The 23,886-nt window shown below is 41.1% G+C and overlaps 1 protein-coding gene across 19 annotated transcripts in view; it reads left to right on the top strand.

Annotated features, from left to right (window-relative positions):
• Nucleotides 1-23,886, top strand: part of LOC112532107 — a 75,310-nt gene that overhangs the window by 24,500 nt on the left and 26,924 nt on the right. For 10 of the 19 annotated variants that reach the window (XR_003074431.3, XR_006938898.1, XR_005858597.2 and 7 more), the window contains one exon: nt 1,541-1,662. The exons of the other annotated variants lie outside the window; for them this stretch is intronic. Coding sequence is in view for 3 of the 10 variants with exons in the window: in XM_025149120.3 (XP_025004888.2) it covers nt 1,541-1,662 (122 nt within the window). In the remaining 7 variants the exon portion in view is untranslated. The remainder of the gene's footprint in view (nt 1-1,540; nt 1,663-23,886) is intronic. 19 annotated transcript variants of the gene reach the window in all.

The following is a 23,886-nucleotide window of genomic DNA, read 5'->3' as shown; positions in this document are numbered from 1 at the left end:
CTAAGTGTTTTCTTTCATTGCAAAAGCAGCTTTGAGTTTCTTCATCTTGGCCTGTCTGTATGACTATTTAGAATCATAGAATCATAGAACTACTAAGGTTGGAAAAGACCCACAGGATCATCCAGTCCGACCATTTGCCCATCACCAATGGTTCTCGCTAAACCATGTCCCTCAACACAACATCCAAACGCTCTTTGAACACCACCAGGCTCGGTGACTCCACCACCTCTCTGGGCAGCCCATTCCAGTACCTGACCACCCTTTCAAAGAAGTAGTATTTCCTAATGTCTATTTACATAAATGGGAAGGCGTGAATGTAAAACCATAGGCACTTGCAGTGGACACAGGAGGAGGTGTAGTGCTGCAAACGTATTCTTTTTAAGTGATTAGATTTAAAACTGCTGCTGGCTCTCCCAAGAGAGATTCCTTTTGATGTCCTACAGCACTCTAGCTCAGATAAAAATAAATAAAAAAAAAAATTCCAAAGATGCGTGTAAAGTCTTATGGAAGGGCTATTCAGATCCCTCAGTATACTGGCTTAAGTAGAAGCACTTTAGAAACAATTTTTGAGGCTTGAATTCTCTCAGCCCTCTGTGGAGCCATTTGGAGTTCTCACCCCGCATGGGACTGCCTGTGACTGTGCTTCTTGCCCTGGCTATGATACCTCTGTCCTGGGCTGACCTTTTTCATCCACATAAGCTTTAAGAAGGCAATAGGTACTCACTTTGGCCACACTGTTCCATGTGCCAGCACCCAGCATCCCACTCTATACCATTCATGCCTGGTATAGAGTACCCATGCAAGTCTGACAGTACAAGCTGTTACTTATTCTTACACCATTAAACCCTACGTGCACACCCACCTATGCCTGCCGGTGCCCTGCAGCCTCCCATCATCCCTTACAAATAGTTTTTAGAGTCTTGCAGAAGGACCTGTGTCTTCTATGCTCAGAAGCACAGATTTGTTCCCCACTCCTTGCTTCTGTTTGGAGCAGGATGTCCTGACTGGGAAATTCAACTGGAGGCTTCATGTAAATTAGCCGGAAAGTGGTAAATTAGTTCATTAACCCACTTACAAAATCAATGTATCATACAGGGAGCTGAACAAACCTTGGCAGCTCTGCCTATATCCCCTTTGCACTGGGGTGTTACTGACTGAAAAGCTCAGAGCCCTTCACTCTGCCTTTGGCATTATGCAGGAGCCATGAACCCTCACCAGGATCTTCAGAGCAAGCCTTGCTTGCTAAGCTAGCACCTGGGCATTTTTGTGCATAGGCTGTTCAGCTGAAGGAGGTTTTTCCTTTAGTGGAACTGAAGGTTCACATAGAAATAGGTTGATCTTCCCCAGTCCCCTGTGGCACAGGTCCCTGAATGCAAGGTTACGTAGGGTCAATCCTTCTGATAGCTGCGGTTCTGGTGGAGTGGTAGATCCATTATTAATTCTAAATATTTAGTCTACTTTCCTCCGTATTAATCACAGGGTTAAAAACAATAGCTCAGAGGAGAACACGTTTCATAAATGCCATCATTTTCTTGTACAGAAAGGCTGGTCAGAACGTGGGACTGGAAAAGCACACCCCCCCCATGTTGTGCTTGGTAGGCTCCTCTCGACATTATGCACTGACGTGAAAGGATATGGCTTTCCTGCTGACTTCAGCAAGAGGTAGGGCTGTTTAAACAGTTTTCCCTAGTGTTGCTTTAACCATATGTGTTTCCATGTGCAGCGAGGTTAAAAGACGCAACGTCCTTCCCAATTCTGCGCTTCACCACCGTGCTTGAAAGCGGTGGTGGTGGGCATCGAGGGGAAAAGGAAGACGCTGGTACACAGCGAGATGCTAAAACCCAAAGAGCAGCCCGTGCTGCACGTTCCCACTTCTCGGCAACCGTGAGTCACACGTGTAAAACATTTGCGCTCCGGTTGTGCGACTTGTCCCTGGAACGCTTCAAACTTTTTATAGCTGCTCCCACTTGCTGCAGTGTCACCTGCTGGTGAGATCAAAGCACTCAATAGCACGCTCCCCCGCTCGAAGCTAAACAAAGTCACCGAAGCCCTTGAAAACTCCTACAGATGTTTCCTCTCTGAAGACAAAAGGATATTTTTCTCCTCTCCCTTCCTCCTTCACACCAAAGAACAAATCCTATGCCTCGCTGCGTTTGTACCACCTCAGATTAATTGGCACTAATGCAAATGTTCGTGGCTGTGTGGGGGATGTTGCTGAGAGCATAATGGTTGTCGTATTTGCTTGCATGTGGTTACTCCACTTCAGATGTGTAATTCATTGCTTTATAAAGTGCTTTACAATGCACTACAGTACAGGAAGCTAATCATACGCTGTAGCAGACAATGCAGCAGAAATTCAGAGTTACTGCGGGTCTCCTAAGGCCCATGCCCTGAAGTCCCCGGTCCTTTTTCATCAAAAATCCCCCTCGAGTGAGTGTCTATTTTGCCACCCGGAACTAGCTGTTAGAACCGCCAGAATGTCTGGAGCTTTTCTGCCGGCTCTCTGTGGGATTCCCTTTCGTTCCTTTTCGGTCTAATTCCTGTTCCCTTCACTCCCACCCTGATTTTCTCTCCCTCTTTTTAGGCATCTTGTTGGCAGAGTACTCCAAGCATAGCGGTACGGAGGATGTACAAGAGTTTCCATTATAAGGGGGTTATTTTGAGTTGCTTATGTTTCTGGCTGCAGTTTTGAGTGTTTGATATCAAGCCCAGAAGCAATTTTTTAATTGGAAAGTGTAAGCTGAGATAGGTACAAGAACAAAGATTTCTTTAAAAATGACATGGCCTAAGTAATTTTAACAGTTCTCATAGATTAGCGGATGTGAGTTGGACTGCTGTTTGAGGTATTTCTTTGCTGTTCTGTTACTGTTGATTGCTATTAGCTAGTGGTCACGGGGTGTTCTCTAGATACCTATGTATCTAGGTACGCTGGTACCAAGCTTGCATTTGTAGCTTAGGAAATCTCTCTCTGTAAGATAACGGGGAAGAAGGGCGAACTCCTGCACTAGACATTTGCACCAGGAAAGTCAGAGTCAAGGGAAGCAGTGGATCTACCCAACTGTTTGCACAAGTTTTTGTGTTGGGCTGGTGTGCTGGCCCAGCAGAAGCTGATCAGTGTCGAAGTTTATCATTTAATTTGATTTCTAAAAATGCAAGAAATTCTATTAAAAACCCTGCATGACAAGACTATCAAATTGAAAACACCGAAAAGCTAAGGAAATGACAAATTTGAGCTTGCCTATCCAGTCTTAATTTTCTTTCCTGGCTTGTATAGTTACAATTAAATTTAATTAGATTGTCGCATAATATTTCGGGGAGGTGCTGGAGCGGGGCTCCCGCCTCATTCATTTTGCATGCTAATGCAGCGCATGGCAGTGCTTTATGAAACACTGTGTAAGGGCCGGAGTGCCTCTCTTTCTGCAGGGGCTGTGTGCTGTATCATAAGTAAGATTGGTGATTGTAGCAGGCGGGAGCTGTATGGCACACTGTGTAGAATGGTAACAAAGAGTTCAGATAGGGATGGGATAAACACTTACTCCTTTATTTACCCTGCAAGCCACCAACTTCTCTTCCAGTCCTTCCAGTGCATGGCTGGGGAGTACCAAGCTGATCCTCCCTAATGTACATCCGCATGCTCTGATTGCCTGGGAACCATTCAGCAGCAAATGTCAGGATGTTACGTGTCCCAGTTCTGAGACCAGTCCTGAGGGACACGCTGACCCTTTGAAGTGCCCTGTGGTAAATTACTGCTGTGGGAATGACAACTGCTCCACATCTCACTGAGTCCTTCACTTTAATAATTATGATCTTGCTGTGTGGTTCTTCATAGTTAGAGGAGTTTCTTCATAGATAAATACATTAAGCATTCCTTCTCTTTTCATTCTCGGGCAGTGGTAAACAGAAACTTCAGTGTCATGCAATAGAATTAATTTGTATTCAGGAAGTCATTACTTTTCCTGGTAGATGAAGGGTTGGTGGTCATTTATTTGAGGGGTCACCTATCAGTCTTTCCCATTCACGGATAAGGCTGGCAATTGCTCCTCAGGCAAAGATTGTGTATTTCCCCCCAGATGGTCCTCTGTTTACTTTTAATTGGTTTTAAATGCTGGAGTGGGCTTTCCTTTTTACTACAAATACCATTCTTGAAAATTGGAGCAAATGATGGTAGAACATAAGCGTAATAGAAGAAAGCATATCTGCTCTTGTAATTTCACTGCCTCCTTCCCATGGTCTTCTGCAAAAGCAGCAAAATGCTGAATTGCTTCAGTATTTCATCTTTGGGAAGCTAGAAAATACAGTCAAGGACGATGAACCACATTCAGATGAGAAAGGGCTCACAGAGCACCAAGGAACGTTTCCATTCTTTTAGTTTCAGCCAGCCCTTTTCTGTTTATTGCTTCAACTTATGCAAATTACTAGAGTTCAAGTAGATTTAATATTTATCATCTAAGACAGAAGGCGTTAGCCCTCTATTCTTCTACATTCCCTCTGCTGCAAAAGTTTAGTTTCAGTAAAATGTCAGCATTTGTGATCTAAATATATTTCAGCAAGAGGATCTGCAAATTGTTATTTCTGCTGTCCCTTCCACAAAGTGTCTTTCTCAAATAATAAGATCCGAGGAGTGCAGCTAGACAACCACAGTTGGTACATAGCAAAGCTTACAATCTGTTTCCTTTTTTAAAGATCTTAATGTTCCTTGAGAACTTTTGGGTGAATTGCTGGAAAAGCTACATCATATTAATAATGGTGATCTTGGGGTGTCCAGCAGGATCCTTCCATAGGGTCCCCTTTCTAGGAGGAGATCAATAGATGAAGTACCACAAGTATTCACTTGGTTGTTTTTATTTGGAGACATCACAGTTTGTGCTGAAAAATGTTCATAACCTGTTACATCACACATTGAACACCACAAAGGCCTATTGTTTCCACAGTAAATAAGAACATTTAGCAACTGTGAAGCTAGGTGTGATGCCAGTGTAAGAGCCATTCTAAAACCATGCCCTTGGTTTGCATCCTAAAGGCCTAGTCTTGGACTGGTCTGAGATATTGTGGATTGTCATACCAGCATTTTTTGTATCATTACTAGTTCCTAAAGAGCACAGGGTTTCATTACAGAGTTACGCCATCTGATATCTGAGATTATGCTTTTTACAAAATGTGTTCAGCATTAGTCCACAAATCTAATCTGTGTTTGGAAAAACAAATACTGTGGTATCACATTCACTTTTCTGGCCTCCTCTCTTCAGGATCAACTGGCCATTTACTTTCTGTTGCTCTGTGCATCAGGTTTCAGGATATGTGGGTGGTTCTGGGCATCCTTGCATCCGCAGTTTTTAATGGCATCATCCTGCTGCTCTCACATAATTTTGTTGTGCAAGCTTTGTCCTGCTCTTCATTCTTCCAAGTCCAGGCTTCAAAGAGGACAGGTGAGAGGCTACTAGAGTAAACAGTGAGTGATTGGGGATGATTTTGTGGGCCACAAGGCACGTTAGATGTTTTACTAGCTGTAGTCTAGCCACGTGGCCTTCTTAGTCAGGAGGTGACTTGGTACATGAGAAAGTTTGGGGAGCATTCTCCTTTGAGAAGAAAGCTGAGAGGCCTGTCCTAGCCAAGTTCACCCTGCCTTTTCGTGGCTTTTCTACAAAGTTGATGGTTGGAAGGAAGGTTTCACATTTCTTTCTCCCACTTGGTTCCTTCAAAAAATATGTTAGGGCCTTACAGCAAAAAATGCATTGAGAAATCTATCAGCTATCCCTTTAACATTGCTTTTTGTTTCCCTAATCTTTCTGTATTTCTGTTTGCTTAGACACTTAAGCTTCCCTCTCTCATTTCACTTTCAGTTTGCAGCCCCTGTCTGGCTCTCCCTAGTAGGCCAAATGCTGTGGTGTTTGCATTTCCAATGCTGCAGAGGAAACGATTACCTTGAAAAACAAAGCAAATGTTTTCTTCTGATAGGTGTCATACTGTAAGAAAACACCCAAGCGTGCAAAGAAATGAATATGAATATACGTGTGTACTTGTCCCTCCCTGATCAGTCACAGCTTGTTGAGAGAATGCTGTGCGTGAGGGAGAATGGATTTAGCGCAGTGCCACAGCTGGGCTGGCAAACCAGTGCCTGCAGGGGCAGCGTGAGGGAAAGAATTAAAATCAATTGGAGACAAAACCTTACACTTCCTTCTAACAGGCTGCAGCTGGGGAAGCCAGGGAAGGGAGCCAGTAAGTAGAGTGAGGAGATTCACACACACAACTGCAGTGTGTAGGAGGGAACAGTGCTTGGGATGGGGAGATTTAAAAGTTAAGATATGGAGAAAGCAATGAAAGTTTGTAGATTTATTCCTGGCTGAAGTCAGAGATCAAAAACACTACTTGCATGGTGAATGGAGAAGAGAGAAATCTTCCGTCTTTTCCAAAGAGTGATCTGGAGATGATTGAGGACATGCAGAGAAGCACGTGATGGCTAATATGGGAAGGAGGCTGGGAAAGACATAGTGCTCTGGGGTATCCAAAATGGGAATTTTGTAAGCTGTCTGCTCTCATACACTGATAAAGGGAAGGGCTGTCAACGGCTGTGGTACGTGGTTAGCTCAAGAGCTAGGATGTACTCTCCTCTTTGTTACTTTTCTAGATGGTTCAAAGCAGTACTTTGCTGAGATAGCACTCTTGTGAGAAGTAAGAACAGGAAGAATAAAATCACTGATCTGATGGCTTTGAATAGCAAGAGATCCATCCAGTGGCTAAAAGTGTACTGCCAATGAAATCAACTCATTTATGTGGAGTATACAGTATATACTTGTGGAATGCCTGTCCCCCTTTCTCCTCTCCCTCACTTTTTCTCCTTAAAATCTTATATTCGACCATTAGGAATGTCTGTTAAATAAATGCTAGTCCTTTACTTATTACTGGATAGGGAATAAGGTCATTATACCTGAGCAGCCATAAGGTGTGTTCTGTTTTTGTGGACAAAAATGAAAACATTTACTGTGACTGAAAGTTAACTGGGATCAACAAACACTTAACAAATTTCCATTTTGGACTTCAATGCCCTTCGAGCTGGGTGTTTTGGGTCTGAACTGTATGCGTAGAGCAGGAGAGATGGTGGTGCACTGTTTGTGTAGCGCCTGAAAAAAAATCCAAACCACAGAACACTTCTACTCAGGATCTGATTTTTAATTCACTCATTGGATGGTGTGTGTGAGCCCAGATACTAAAGTGCTCCAGGTTAGACCATTATGCATATCTGATGGGAGAAGTTAGCCAAAGTTCAGGGTACTGCTGCGCTTCTGTGTTAGGAGATCGATGAGACAATCAGGCGGTCTTGATGAAATCTTGTATTATGACAAAGAACACACAAGGAACTGCTCCCTTGAACCCATGGGGAATCAGGCAGGAAATAATCTCTTTACACATGGGGTCAGGTCTCTCTGCCCCAGCCAGCGCTCATCCAGATGCTTGTTCTTTCCCATTTTGTCAGAGTTGCTATGTGGTCTTTTTTTGTCTTCCTCCTCAGCTTTTCTAGTCTTGCTGTTTCTGTCACGCACAATCCCTCACAGGATAATTGCCTGTGAAACCTCTCTGTCCACATGTGTCTTTGTTTTGGGAGATGGCATGTAGTTATGTTTGGGGTGGAGATCATTATTGTTTCAAACATCTGGTGTCATAAAGAACCTTAATGGCTTCTCTGAATTTATTCTGAATGGAAGGATGAAGCGTTACACCCACCATCCTCCACTAGCTTTTACTCAGCTCATCCCAGTAAAACGACTGGAAGCTGCTTTACCTATCAGGCTGCTTATTAAAGAAGATGTCAGGAGAGGACTATTGAACCTCAGCACAGAGAGGACATGTGATGAGTGACCTACACAGCACTTGTGTTGTTGTGTCGGAAGAGTGAAAGACCCCTTACAGGAAGGGGTAGGCTCTGTAGTTAGAGGAGCAGAGAGATGTTTCCCTTAAGGCAATGACAAGGATGCATGTTGCCCTGACAGTGTTGCTATGACCTTGACTGCACTCCTCCCTTGCAGCAGGTTGTGGGCGCAGAGCTCAGAGGAAGAGGCCAGCACCATTCCTCCAGATCCGTGGAGATTTCAGGCAGATTATAGCTCATGGCAGTTTGACCTCTCCTCGTGCACTGAGGGGTAATGTGTAAATCAAATCCTCCTGCCCTGAGAGGAGATGACTTTGTGTGGTGTGAATCAATATATGTCCTGAAAGAGCTGCTTTGAAATACGTATCTCTTTAATGTGTGTGCAGATGTGGAATTATATCATGTAAATGCTAATTTACACACATTGGAGACACAAGTGAGTAGTTAGTTCATACCCCTGACACCAGAGGATAGTTCTGAATAGAAAGCACATGAGAAATTAAAATGGCATGACACTTAGCCATAGCTGATGATGCATATGAGGGAAACATCACTACTGGTGTTGGTGAAAAAAGATGTTCAGTGATGCTCCTAAAATTCTGTGGTACGAGGCTAACAGGATGTGAACATGAGTGTCAAGGACCTTGTACCTCAGCCTTGGAAGCCCTTTTACTGGATGGAAATGAAAGAATAGGAAATGTAAAAAAGCTGCTGTGAGGATGCCTGACTAAACTGAGATAAAAGATGGGCAGCCATAGCCCTCCTTCTTATTTCCTTGCTGTAAGGCAGCTATGTGCTCCCCTGCAGAGCCTTAATTTCTGGTTGTTTGTATGAAGGGTCTTAGCAGTTTCTGGCAAGTTGTTCCTTCCAGTGCGAGGCTGAGCCAGTGGAAGCAAACTGCTCAGAATCATGCTATAGAAATGCATTATACATGACATTGTACAGCAGGGTTCCTGATGGGAAACAAACTCAAGAAGTGGAGCTCCATTAGTAGAAAAAATGGGTAACAATGCAGTTTTATAGGTCCTGTCATCGTTGGGTCTTGCAGGATATTGTAGATAGAGGCATTAGGTAAAATTAGATAATATTGTGTAAGGATTATGGCCATTTCCTAACAAAAGGTGCACTGAAGAGTTAAGGCAGTGTTTTCAAAAGCCTCTCTGTGTGCTTAGTTTAGGGCCCTCCTTAATGTTTTATTATTTGGAGAGAACTGGAAAATGAGCATATGAGTGTGTGTTGAAAGTAAAATATTGTTCAGACTATCCACCAAATGCATTGGCAACATGGGTCAATATGGGATCTGCTGCTAGCACCATATGCTTAACCCTTTTGTTCTGCAAAAGCCAAACTTTGCTCTTGTACAGCTACTGTTGAAGACATGGGAGACTTGCATGGACTAAAGCTGAAAAAATCAGGCTGAAGTGACACTAAATTTAGTCTCCAAATGTGGCAATTGAATTTTAAAAAAAATACATGAACGATGCCTTTTTCACTTCAAGGAGAGAAATGGATGCACCTCAATCAAAGTGAAGCCAGCAGTTTTAGCCTCTCCACAGTGCTACCATAAATGTAAATAGTACAACCTCAGAGACAGATTCCACTTTTGATTTTGCTAAATCACTTGATACAAATATTGATCTGTCCAAGGCTGAACATCTAATGCTCTGTCTAGAACATTTTCCTGTAACGTGGAGCTACTTTCTGTATTGCAGTTCTGAGGTGTGCCATTCTTTCATGAATGTAAGAGTTCATGTGTGTTCATTCATCAAATCCTCTGTGCTCCACGTTTTCCAGTCTGTCTTCCCCAGAGAATCACCACATTGAATGGTGCAAATTGAAAATGTACTCTGTGTTTTGTAACATTTATTATTTCTGTGAATGTTAGTTTTGCTTTTGAAATTAGTGTTCTATTGTGTTTTATTTTGTCCATAGTGCAACAAAGACAAATTTTGCAATTAAACCAGAATAGTTCATTACAAATGACACTAATAATTGAACAAAGACGTTGGAAAATGTCTCTCCTCCTTTACAGCAAGTGTGCATAAATGTCACAAGATTATACGGGATATAAAAGTCACGTTACAGTAAAGGAAGTGCATGAATCCTTAATCTGGATGAAGGGAGAACATCGCTGGCAGGAACAAAGGCCATTTTAGAGTCCCAAAGTGTAATGAGAGGTGAAAAAGAGTAGAAAGTAAAAAAGAGGCCTGCTTTTACTATAAGCCTATGAGAACGCTGTAGGTTTGACTGAGATATTAGGCCAAGAGTTATTGGAACATTTAATCTTATGTCTGGAGCCAAAAGAGTTGAGGAATATTTATTGTTAGCACCATTACATCTAGGCTTCACCTCGATATTTCTATCTGGTCCCGTTCCTGGCAATTAATATGTAAGAGAAAGACCATTTTAATTTTAAATCCAGAAATAAGTGGTACCTTTGTTCTAATATGCATAACTTCAGTGTAGCTGGAAAGATGTAAGGGAGGTGGAGATGACCACGGGGAAGAAGACAGTATTTCTGGAAGCAAGCTTTAAAATACCTTTTCCACTAAAACTAAGACTCAACAATATGGCTACGCTCATATTAAAAAATAAGGCCCACTTTTCTTCTGCTCTTTAAAGTTACCATTTTTCTTTCTCTATGTCACTATAAACTCTTGGAAATTACTCACCAGTAATTACTCACTTACCACCATTGAGAGGAACAGAAAAGGAAGGAAAATTAACATGTACATTTTAAGTGAAGTGTGAGGTACCCTCTTTAAAAAAAAAAAAAAAGAAAGAGTCACATAGGAATTACGTCAGCATGAATATCGTTATGGGAAGCATTTTTAGGAGTGCCCAGCTGTTACAGAAGCCCAGTAACAGCTTCTCTGTTTTGTAGGTGCAGTGTTTTGCATCAGTATGTCCTCGAGGTATCCAAATGCTTCTACTGACATGAACTGCAGCTGCACAGTGCAAATGAAGGCCTACATAATTTATTTCTTATCTACTATTAACAGCTGCAACTCACAAATTTACCTACAATTACTTAAAAAAAAAAAAAAGTGGATCTTTTTCAGGTAGCATTGCACAGCTACTTTGCTTGGAAATTTCAGGGATTTGGAAGCCATTTCTGCCTTGGCCACCATTTTGGGAATACAGGCAAGCCAAATCTCTTTGCTTTTGTGCACCTCCTTTTAATGGACAGCATAGTTATTTACCTCCCAGTGATGTAATGAGGTGTGAGCTGTGAATACCAGAGAAAGTATAAGTGCCATTTAAAAAATAATATTATATTGATGTTCAGAAAAACTGAAATATGGGGACTGTAGTATACATAGGCAAAAATTGAAAGGAGAAATTTGCTGTTAGGTCTTCTTGCTGGTTCCAGGCTCTAATGGGGACAAGGCTCAGGTATCTTGCAATTGCACTCTTTAATTTTAGACAGATTAAAAAAAAAAAAAATTGGTGGTAAAAATGTCTGCTCCTTCTTTATGCTATACCCTTGCATATAACTAATTACAGATTTTGGAATTCCTTTTCTTACACAGAATTTTGCAATGGCAAATCTCCACATGCTCCACAAAGTTTGTGTTTCATGTTCTATAAATACGAGAATGCCATGGCTTTGAATGCAAAGGGTCACCTGGGGAGTCAGGACGATAGCTCCAGAATCGCAGGGAAGCTCTACTCAGCAAACTGCTCTGTGTCTCTGAAAAGGAATTTGGAAAACTCACCAATTAGCATTTGCCTCAGCCCTGCTTCTCTCTCCTTTTCTGCTTTCTTACAAGTGTTAATTTTTCTAACATTGTTCAGTGATATCTTGAAAATATCTTCGGCATTTTTCACATTAGTGTTTTGTTGTTTTTCTCAAGCACATGCAATGAGTCCTTCTTTTCCTGAGATAACAGCATTGCAGAGGTCTGATAGTTCAGTTCCTAAATGTTGTGTCCTATTAAAAGGCACACCAAAAAGAATACAAAATGCCATGTATAAAACCATGCATTTTGGAGTACAGAAAAGCTTCCTTGGCTTAGTATTCCATAGTGATATGATTATTTCTCTCAAAACCAGTGCTACTTACATTTTTTTTTCCTGTTTGAAATATCCTGCCTTTTTTTTTTTTTTTTTTTTTTTAAATTTATCAAATAATTGGTTGTAGCCAAAATATGCAGCAGCAAACTATTCAGGGGCCCTTGTGCATTTCTGCCTGATCTGCTACATTTCCTCTCTAGAACAGAAAAAGACCTTGGATGTTTTAGATACAGCAGTAGGCATCTTTCAAAAGACAAACTTAAAAATTAGCTCTAACATAATATAACTAAAATGCTGATTGTTCAGTTTTTAGCTGGTCAGGATTGATGATAGTGGAGTAAATTGGTTAAGGAACTAGAGCTTCTTTCAGGAAGACCTTTAAGCACATGCTTACATTTGAGCACACACAATACTTTCCTACATTAAAGCTTTTGCTTCTTGGGTATATAGACACGGGACTTTCTCCTCAGCAATCTAGCTACTTCTCTGTGCACTGTTAGGGCAAAGGGGATGTGAGGCTAAAGTTAATAGGGGGGGAGACTTCTAGTTCCTTGAGGTTTTGCCTTAAGCCTACGTTTACCTCAGAAGGTTGCATGTTCTTGACTGGCTTTCTCTTGTTTGCTTTGGAAGATGTAACTATGTATTTCCTTAAGTCATTATTAATGTGGAGAAACATTCTTTTCATACTGGTAAAAAACAGACGTTATCCTAGCCAGGCCCAGAACATATGTGACTGGTTCCATCCTCTGTACAACATATTGCCGTGTGAAACAGGGAACATGAGACAGTCATCACTTCCCAGTCTCTCCGGACTGTGATGCCAGATAGAAGGCATACATCCACTTTTTTCCTCATCCTTTTTTTAGTCCTTATTCTCCCATACTGATTAATTTTGAATAGCCATTTTATTGCCAGTTCTTCTAGCTGTGATCATGCCCGTTTATGCTGCTAGATTAAGTTAAATGAAAGCAGCAGAATCAGGCCCCTTGCTTTCCTGTTGTTGGCCTACGGTGTGAAATGTTTTCCCCCTCCCTTTCTTCTCGTTGTTCATTAAGAAGATGTAATTCTTTTGTTCAGTAGTTTTGATGGTGATGTTTTAAGAATCCAGACAGAATTTTTTGCAGTGCCAAAGCTCAGTGTGTGTAGGAAGGTGCTACTAGTGATATGAAGAATGGACTTGGATCTTCTCACATGAAAAAATCTCTCTAGAAAATTCACACTTTTACTGTTTTGTTTTGCCTTTTTTTTCCCCCCTACTTCTCTTTCTTCAGAGAGAACCACACTTTCTGAAGCCTTGGATGTAAACAGACGTACTTAAGACCCACAGCTAACTTTCATCCATAATTTATGTTTATTTGCACATGTTGTCACTCAATTCTGCATCTTTAAAACAAATAGTATTTTTTACCATTGAGTTTGGTGTGCATGAGATGGAGAACTATATGTAACTATTAGACACATAGGTACACTGTCTAGTGACCTTGAAAATATAAGCTCACTTTAGGCACGCTGGGTGGTTGGATGCATTATCCAGCATTGGTCCTTGAGTGAACAGTCATTACCTTGTATCAGTAGGAGATCTCTAGATCTGGCTCGCAGGTAGCAAAGAGAAAAGGAAATTTCTACCTTCCCTCCATTGGTTCAAGTCAGGAGCTAATAAATAAATACACTGAGGAATACAAAATGCACTGAAATTTGAGAAAAAATAGGTTTCCGTTATTGGAATAGTGTATGACATTGAAGAGCCCGTTCTTTATTTCCCTCCCTTTCTTCCTGATTTATTTACTGACTTCTGGACAAACTTGTTTGCCATGTGGTGCAAATCAAAATGAAACCACTGAATTTCCATGACTGCTTAGGGCACCGACTTCATAAAATCTGCAGAACTTTTAGAATTAGCAGGCACACAAAATGTTTATCTCACTTGTTAGCTTGGTAAAAGCCCACTGACTTTCTGAAAACACAGCAGCAAGCTGTAAATGATGTGTGAAATGAAAAGTCTTTGCTCACCCAGCAAACACAGAGAAAACATTGAGGAATCTGTGCCATGTGGACTAGGCTTGGTGGAGAAGAGGAAAACAGCTGTGATACATGAAGAATTAAGCCCAGAATATATACTGGCAACTACAGAAAAGAAATCAAGTTTGGTTTCATTTTTTTGATTAATTTTCTCTGCAGTTTTTATTCCCCATCTTACTCTGCTTTTTTTTTTTTTTTTAACTGAGGGCTGCATCTAGGACTGAATGGTGTAGAGCTGAAAGGGTCTCATCTGTGTGACTTGCGTGAAGATTTACATGTAAAATGATCATTGATTTGTGCATTATGTTCCAGTATGTTGAATGGCATCAAGGCACTTTGTTCTATTTGTATACACATCCATGTATTTTAGTGGGAAACCACATGGGCAGTGAGCTCATGATGAGAAAGCTGACCTGGATAGTGAGTGCTGTTTCGAGCACAGGATTATTCAGCTTTCCTGACTTGAACCTTTCTGAGGTTCTCAGACAGAAGAGGAAGCACATGGGTATTAGAAATTTGCATAAGGGTGAAATTAAAGGATGGGACACACTTTAAGGTGGGAAGGAGGCATTCACTTTAAAGGGTGCACACTTGGGGAGGAATCAGATGCTGAACCCATCCCTAATGGAACAAAGTTGGAACAGTACGCTCTTCTTGTCACCAGGTGCCAACATGTTCCAGCAGTGACTATGCATCTCTGGCCTTCCCAAAGTTTACTCTGATTCCCCACCATCTGCCATCCCTTAGTTGTCAGTTTACCCCGTTGAACGTGTGGCCCTGCACATGCTGGAATAAGTAGACAGAGACCTTTACGTGACTACTCCACTTAAGCATCGATCTAGCAGAAGAGGAATACAAACTTAGAGTGTTAGCTGGGTCTTGGTACCAAGTGAGAATGGTGGCATGGCTTCTGTAAGGGACCTAGCTGCCCTGCTCCATTCCAGGTGTGAGAAGAGCAGGCATGTCTGCACATGTCCGTGTAAATCTACTGTAAATAGCGACTTAAATTCGTATCTGGAAAATAGATTTCAAACTCTTTGGGAAAGGTGCTAAATGGCTTAACCTATCCCAAGATCTCAGCTTTGAATTGGGGCCTTTTCATTTTAATAAGTCTCAGTTACCAAAAAAACAAAATGCTGTGTTGTGATGGTCCCTAACGATATGGTTTGCAGTATTTTTTTTTTTGCCATGTTTTGGCTTGTTACTGTAAAATACTGTGACAGATGGAGCATCATCTGTCACCAATTCCTATCTGACACAGAGTAGAAATTATTGCTGTGATGAAATTATTGATCCTGTATCTCTATATTCAGGAACAAGGAAGATCTTCTACTAGACTGAGTAAAATCAAAGGCAGTCTAGTTTAGGATCCAAAAAGGATTTTACTCTGGAAAGACCCTTAGTGACTGGTGGTGGGATAGATTTTAGTCTTGGCAGACACAGCTACATAAAACTTAATTTAGCTGTTCAATTGCTTTCTGTGATATGTCAACACCAGTATGGATGAATCCATACTCTGTGTGTTTTTCGTCAGTTAAGAACTAGGGAAGATTTAGTATTTTTTTGATGTTCAGTTCTTTCACACTGCTGGGAACCAACACACTTTTCCACGTGAGATCTCTGAGCAAGGGGAGAGCCTGACTAGCCAGGCTCACAGTCAGGAGGATCATGAGAGAAAAAAGCATCATGAAAGCATCATTAACAAAAAAGATTTCCAAGAGTTGGCTGGTAAAGATATGGATGTGGCATTAATGTGATCTAATGTGACAGTAATTATAGTGTTAATACCCTCTTATTAGTGCCCAAACCCAGGATGCTTCCCCTTTTTAATGGCCGGTGTCTTTTAATCACTGATTTTCTACATCAGTTGCTAATATTCTTGCTATAAGTAGTTATGCTGCAGAAATAAGTGGGGGCTTAGTAAAAGTGGTAAGAAAGAACTGCAACTTAGCAATGATAGTCCTTGTGCCTAAATGTATCTCCTTAGACTGACCCTAGAACTATAAAGGAGAGCTTGTCTGAGCACTGGAAAGTGAAGCCAACATCAGCTGCTAGATAAAACATCTTTATTACTTGTATCCTGGAAGAATTAGAAAGGTGAGTGGGAAGATTCAGGCTGTTCTGCATGATTTTTTTTTTCCATCTGTATGATTTTTAAGTGTTTGTTCAGGTTATAGCTGAATAATCCCATTCTTTAAAGCTGCCCTGTCTAGTACTTGTAAGAATTCTTATCTCTTCAGCAAATAGTGATGGTTTTTGGTGCTTCATGTGATTACCCCCAGAAGTAAACGTGAAATTTGAGCATCTTCAGTCTTGAGCTAAAGGGCTTGTAAACTTTGATCCAGAAGTCTTGGCAACGTGGTCCTCCTAGGGCATTTCTTTTTATGAATTTTTGTTGGTTCGCAAATACAAAGAAATAATTATCTCTTCTCTGCCTCCTGTTTAAACTAAAAGGACATATGCTGTTTATTTATTTATTTATTGCAAAAACTTCATCCACACTTGTGGATTGTGCATTTGAATTGGTTCTTATTTTTTCTAAACCTGCCTGTCCATCCCTAACAGTGAAAGGAAAAGAGTGTTCATTATGCGATTAAAGTAGAGTTATAGTGGCTTGGAACAGCTCTGAGGTGGATTTTTTTGCCAGAGAGTCTATTAGTAAATGCTTTGCTCTTCCAAAGCGCATAAGTTGTGCATCCGCAGTCTTGCAAAGCAATCTTCTGTAAATTGTACATGAAGAAATCTAGGAGGGAGGCATGTGTAGTGTGTGTTCCAATGGGACTATTCCCTAGTCATCACTCGCTTTGGAAATAGTATTAAAAAGTACAATTGTTGGTCATTAGGGTTAGCTTTGCAAAGCAGGCATGACAGCATTAGCAGGAAATGCTTCCTTGATTTCAATTAGAATGCATAAATTATACTCTTTTTCTGTCTTATCCTTGCAACATTCAACAACAGCATTTCCACCTCAGCCTGGGGAATAGGATTTTGCACATGGTATAACTTCCATTGCCTTAAATAAGGCCTCCCCACTTTTATCACTGAGCGCTCACAATGTTCATTATTACAGTTCAGCCAGCAGAAATTAGTTGCATTTAGATCCCAGTAGGCCATAGGATGCATGCAGCTTTGAGATTTGGCTTCCATTTAGTCTTGGGAAGCAGTCTTAAAGCTTGCTGATTGAATTACTAGAACTACTCACACCCTCTGCCAACATTACAGTAAAAAGCAGAACTGTCCTGGGGTGTGAGAAACAGGGAAAGAGAAAGATGGGACTAATCAGTCCTTGTTATAAGACTGAAACATCTATGGGAAAATCCAGTTCCTCTGATTCACTTTCATCTCGCAGAATACTTGCATGGAGAATGAGGTTGAGATAATTTACATAGTGGACATCATATTATTTACAGTGGTTTACTCACGAAACAGAAATACTGGTCTTGCTGATCTTGTTGCCTACATACATGAGACTTTATGTATCTTCATCTGAAATATTTATATTATTTCTCTGGCCAGTTTGGATACCAAGAGCTGTGAAGCCTCCTAAAAGCATGGGCTTTAACCTTGCAAATATGCAAATGAAGTCACTGATGTGCCCCAACAGCACAACCCCCTCATGCTGCTGGAGAGTCACTTCTCTCAGTAGCTGAAGTAGTTACTTCTCCCTTTGCTACAATCCTACCTCCAGGTATGGTACAAAAAATGCCACACAAGTATTAATGAGCTTGAACTTTCATGGGCTGCTCGACTTATTGTGTGAAATCAGTATTTCCTTCACTTTTTGTATTGGAATATTTATGCTTGTATGTGGTTGTAGTAGAGGGTTGTGCTGCTTGCCTATGTTTAGCATACATTTGCTAATATATTTTCATTTGAAATGCCCACATACACAAAAAGAGGAGTTTATTGGTATTGCCTCCATGGAAGGCTAAAATTGCAGCTCTGGAAAAGAAAAGTAAAATGTTCAAGATGGCAAGAAGTACTGAAATGACACTGAAAAAAATACAAGACCACAAGTTTCTTCTTTGGAAGAAAACCACTTTCCACTTAGAGGTCTGTTATTCACATCTTTTAGCTACATCGTTAATTAGAATTGTTCCATATTTATGTCTCAATCAATTCTTCTATGATTCTTCTCCTCAGACAAAACAACAGTTTTCCAAATTTGATTCTGAACTTTTCACAGCCTTTGTGTGCATCACCAAAATGGCTAATCCAGAGAAAACCATTGCCTGTTTTTTTGTTTCCTTGTATTCTGAATTTCAGCATTTAAAGAAATGCCTTTAGCACTTGTGAAACATTAACATTGAAAGCTTTGCACAGTTGAGCATTGAATTCGAATAATTTTAAACTCTGGCATGAAAGAAATTTTCAAGGAGAAATTCATATTAGGAATTTACCTTCTTGTTAAATAGGCTAAAGACAAACATCTCTTGTGATCCTGAAGGAAAATGAGATACAGTATTCTCTTTAAAATTTAAAAATGCAGGAAACTTAGTTCTGCCATGTTATCTAACCAATGTAGACCAATGACCAGAAAATCAAAGGTTGCCATGACTGAAATGTTAAATGCTAAAATAACTGAAATTGGCTTTTTGTCCTCAGTCTTTTTAGGCAGGTAACCATGCTTGACTTGGCTTTGTTTTTCTGAATGTCCTTTTCCTACAGAAAAGAAGTTATCATTGTGTCCAAGAAGCACGTTATGTACTATATGATTTTCTAGACCTTGTGCAAACTGGACGGGGAGGGGGGTGTCAATTCATTTGTAAAGCACCTCTGTTGATTTCAACTTACTGTGACAACATAAACTCTGAATTAAGGAGTGCTATTCTTATATCCAGCCTGCTGATGGGTAACCAAGACAGTAAGCACCAACAAATCATCAGTTCAGCTAGGAACTAAAAATCTAGGAGCAAGACAAAATCTGCTGCACTGAGAAGATCAGAAATATTTCCCATTGCTCATTCTATGGTATCATTTGAATATATAAGGATGCAGTGTTTTCCTTTCCGTAACAGTTTCTGATGTGGGAGACAAATAAATAACATATGTGTAATAAAACAAGTTCAGACTTCCTTTTCAATAAATAAATAAATAGTATTGTTGAGTAGCAACTCTTGATGTGAACATTTGAGGACGTGAGTGACTGGGTGTGGGAATCTATTCTTTATCCCACGTCTTAACAAAACCTTTTCCCTGCATGCAAAACAGCTGGGGGCTTCTCCTTATCACCACTTTTTTGCAGCTGTTCCATCAAGCTCTCAGCTTTACTGTTTCACTTGATAGCTACAATTGGTGTGACATAGAGTGAAGTTATTCTACATTATGTGCTACTATTCACAAGTGGCTTAAAATACTATCTTGGTTGAATGTTGTGTGTGCCATCAGCTAATAAGCAAGTGTTTGACACTGAGAGGTCTTAATGCCTTTCATAACCAGTGGTCACTGATGCACTGAATCCAACCATTTGCTCAGTTGTTTCTTTCTATTATAAATATCTTCCATACAGGTTATGCAGAGCATCTTTACAATTTTCAGTGCACCTTATTAATCTGGGAGAAGACATGCAGGTTGGAGAACCTTGTGTAGAGATGCTTTCACATCCACTTACCACCTCTTGGAAACATAGAGATTAAGTCTCACAATGTTATAGTTGCATGCTGCCTGTAATTGAGGTGACCTTCTGTTGTGCTCTTTTTGAATGTTTTCTCTTCAAGTTAGATCAAGCCTGTAAACAAGGCACAGTATCTTATAAACAAATGCTCTGGCTATCTTAAAAACGATATGGGCAACAGAAGTGTCAATCTGTTTCTTTTAATAATGGGATCATTCACTTTACCAGTCATCTTGAAGGCTTGTTCTTAAAACAGCAATACTTTTTCTTATTTCTTAACGCTGCAGCATTATTGAAAATTTTATAGTATCTCTCACCATTGCTGTCATACAGTGTTCATACACTTTTGCCCACAATACCGAGAATGGGAGACCTGGAATGAAAATGTAATTAAATCATATGCAAATAAAGAAATGCTTTGGCTGACTTCATAAGCAGGAGACTGTCATATCAAATACTGTATTGTATTTGATTTCAATATTAACCGATAGGATTAGCAGAGATGAAATTTACCTTTGAAAAGGTAAGCCTGCCTAGAGTCAGTGGTGAATGGTTCTTAGAGTTTTTGTAGGTTTTACACCCAAGAGATTTTTTTCTTTATTTTGATGCAAAGACAGTCTTTCTTCCAAATGGCCTCCAAATGAGAGGGCCACCTTGATGTGCCACAACTGGCCTTTTCTTACCTGACTTTGGATTATCTTTGTTCCATTTCTTTTTCTTCTTTCTCTCCTGCTTTGACATGGAACTGTTGATTCCAGATGATAGCCAGGGCTGCATTCCTACAGCCTTTCCTGCTAGCCTGAGCCAGCAGTCTGTCTTTGCAGCAAAGGAAGCTAACAGCCTCCTGAGCAGCATTATGAAGAACACTGCCAACAAGTCGAGGGAGATGATCTTCCCCCTTTATTTAGCACTGCTGAGACACATTTGGAATAGTAGGTCCAGTTATGGCCTCCCCAGAACTGCAGTGAGTCCAGTGAAGGGCCACACATGTTGAGAGGACTGGTGCATCCTTGGAAAGAGGAAAGGCTAAGAGAGCTGAGGCTGCTCAGTCTGGAGAAGAGAAGGCTGTGGTGGACAAACATTGGAGCAGTCGGCCAAAGAAGGTGTGGAGTCCTTGGAGATGCTCAGAACTGGATGAGTTGCAGCCCTGGGCAGCCCGATATGTGTGACCTAGTTCAGGGCAGGTGACTTGTGCTGGATGATTTCCTGAGGGGCTTTCCCACCTCAACTACTATGTGATATCTGTGATCCTCTAGCAGAGACTAGGCTGTGGCTACCCGTGCTTCCATTCAACAGGCAAATTTTAGAGCAAGAGCCACACAACCTTCTCATGACAAAGGCAGCTGGTGCATTCTTCTCCATAGAGATGTGCAAGTTCAGCGCCTTATTAGAGAGCAGCGCATGCTTGCTGTCTGTGGCCGTGAGCTCTCCATGTCAGGATGGGTCAGGAGTGTTCCTTAGCAGTGGTCCAGCAGAGAGGAGCTGTGTGTGACCCTCCCTTTCTGGTTCTGCTGAATGTGGCTGAGGCCAGGCCCTGTCGCACAGGAATCGCTTGGCCTATGCTGTCTGCTGGTGCTGCCGGGCATGTGGCTTTTTTGGCCTGCTACATTTATAAACACACACCTGTGTAAAGTGCCTTGGGAGCCCAGTAGGAGGGGTACCACAGAAAATGTAGGCTTAATTTAATTTGGTTTGATTTGCAGTTTGAGAAATGAAATTTTTTCTCCATACCTAAGACCCCTGTACAATTATTGCAGCCTGCTTCTGCTGCCTGCAAAGCACCTTGCATTCCCTCTTGGATCACTGGGGATTTCCTTGACACATTTACACTCCTGTTCTCAACAACTCCATTCCCAGACTTAAGTTGAGACTTTCTCCCTATCTTTTCTTTCTTTTGTGTTTATTAAAAGTGTCTGCTCTACAGGTATTAAACAGCCAACCCAAGCTGAAGAGCGGCTGGCCATAAAAATGTCTTCATCTCCCTCCGTTATGTTCTAAGATAGACACTTATTCCTCAAACAAACTGCAACACCTCCAGAGTCTAGAGACCTGAAGGCCCCAATAACATGACAGGTTTAAAAAAATTGCAGAAAATTCTTGTCAAATCCCTCCACTTGCCATTTTTTTTTCAGCCTTTATTATTTTACAATGATGTCACCCTGCTTGGTACTGCAGTCCCATATTGAAAGAGATTTTACAAGGAGTTACAGAGGAGTTGCCCCAGAAACCATATATTTAAGCAGGCAAAAATATTGACAAGTGAACAGAAGCGCAGAAAGGTGAAGTGATTTGTTCAAGGCCACAGAGCAGCTCACTGGAGGGCTCACCATGTAGCCAGCTTTCTGACTCTGTGCTCACCACTGCTGCCTGCCTTTAAATATCTGAATTCATCTTTTAATCCTGTGGCATTCACAAAGATTTAAAAAATGAATTTACTGGATTGAGGAAACCAGACGGTCCCTAAAGTGAAAAATATCAAAGAACATGACTTGCACTTGTAAAATTAAGTTGGTTTATGTAATGCATTTGTGGCAGCTTGTACCTCTGAAAAGTGATAAAGTAACCCTGGCTCCCTTGTCAGCATTTCCTAACCTGTGACAGACTTACAGTGAAGGACAGGAGGAAAAAGGGAATGATGTTATTTCTTACCACAAGGAACTGCCAGGGTTTGATATATAGTAATAAATGGTGAAACTACACTCAGACCTCACCAGGGTGGGCATGACTTTGGGATTAAAACTAGAAAGTTCTCTTGTAGGTTTAGACAGTGGAGAGGTATTTTGGGGCAGAATATGACTTCTTGGTGATACAGCAGCCAGAATGAAAAGCTCAATAATTAATTTTGCAAAAATGGTATTCAGTTTTGGCACTGCCAGATTTTCAACAGAAGCACTGCACTTGCCATCAGTGCATACTAACCCATTCCCTGCCTGAAGCAGCAGGAAGACACAGCACATGGAATAGAGCAATGAGCTGGGTCATCCTTAAATGCTGCATGGATAACACTGGCACTGCTTTGAAAGAGTCACTTCAGGAGAGATTCATCTCATCTCCCCTCTAACAGGCATTGAATCAAGCCTCAAGGTCTGAGGCCCTTCTGTAGTCATGGGAGGACTCTGTGGAGAGAGAGAGAAAAACCCCTTCAGAAGGTGATTCATCCTGTCTGCCTTGGGCATCCATCTTTGGAAGGGATGAATCTCTCTCTGGAGGGATCTCTCTCTCTCTGCTGAGTATAAAGGGAGTCTAGATGACTAGCGCTCTCTGCTCGCTGCCTGGACTTCCAGGGAGTTATACCAGGGGAGATCAATCCCACCTCTTCATGTCCTTCTTCATTTTGCCATCAGAAATGGTAAAACCTGCCAGTGGCAGGCTGTCAGTCTGTGCTTGTGACTGTTACGCACTCCAGATTTCAGGAACAGGTCCTACATCTCTCTCCTCGGTGTCTTTGGGATGCTGTTTTCAACCCTGTTGCATCTGTGGGTGTCTGTTTCAAGGCAGGCTACTAGTTGGAGGAATTTTTTCCATGTCAATTATTTCTTGGGAAGACATGAAGATGGCACAGCTACAACAAGATGGAGAGACAGGTGGGGATGCCTATTTATATTTTTAAGAGCTGCAGATATATGTGTACGCATGATATAAATGTACATGTGTATATACATGGAATTACTCAGATTAGTCAGAATGCGTGGCTTAATCAAAATCTAGACTTTTCAGAGTGCAATTGAAGATGATTTTGGTATAATGTTATTTTTTTTACCAGCACTATAGGTTTTACATTTTTTTCTTCTACTTGGTAAATTTCAAATATAATATTCTGCTTTTTTTTAGAATGATGACAGTTTTTTTTTTCAGTGGGGCCCCATCCTCTTGCGCGTGTGTCAGAGGAGCTTTGGCTCTGACTGGGAGCTGCAGATATCATCCCATTAAAATTAACAAATGGCACCAGTGAAGGTTCCTGCAGAGACTATGATAAGCATTTGACCAAAATTATTCTGCTTAAAATGTGCCAACCAGTGTCTTCACTATCTCATCCCTCATGCCTTTCTATCATGCCACTGTAATGTGTTGAAGTTCCCCGTTAGCCTCAGCTCCCTATATTTCAATTGTCATGCCTGCAAGGTGGCTTACACCTTCTCTTGTCCTTCACCAATCCACAGCTCTAGAACCAAGCCTGGCTTTCTGCTCCTCACTCTGGGGCAAACTGCAATGTGTTCTTGGAGCACATGTGGAGACACAGGTGTCTTCTGCTTTGCAAGTGTTGAGGAGTGTCAGGTAGGTGTAGTAACACAGAAACAGCTTCTTCAAAAGGAAATGTCCATTGTTCTTATTATTTTACTTAAATAAGGAAAATATACATTTTTTACTTAGT

Source organism: Gallus gallus, chromosome 3 (genome assembly GCF_016699485.2).
Source record: "Gallus gallus isolate bGalGal1 chromosome 3, bGalGal1.mat.broiler.GRCg7b, whole genome shotgun sequence".
Classification (NCBI taxonomy): Eukaryota; Metazoa; Chordata; class Aves; order Galliformes; family Phasianidae; genus Gallus; species Gallus gallus.
The sequence above is the reverse complement of the archived record's forward strand: the minus strand, read 5'-3'. Positions and strand labels throughout refer to the sequence as shown.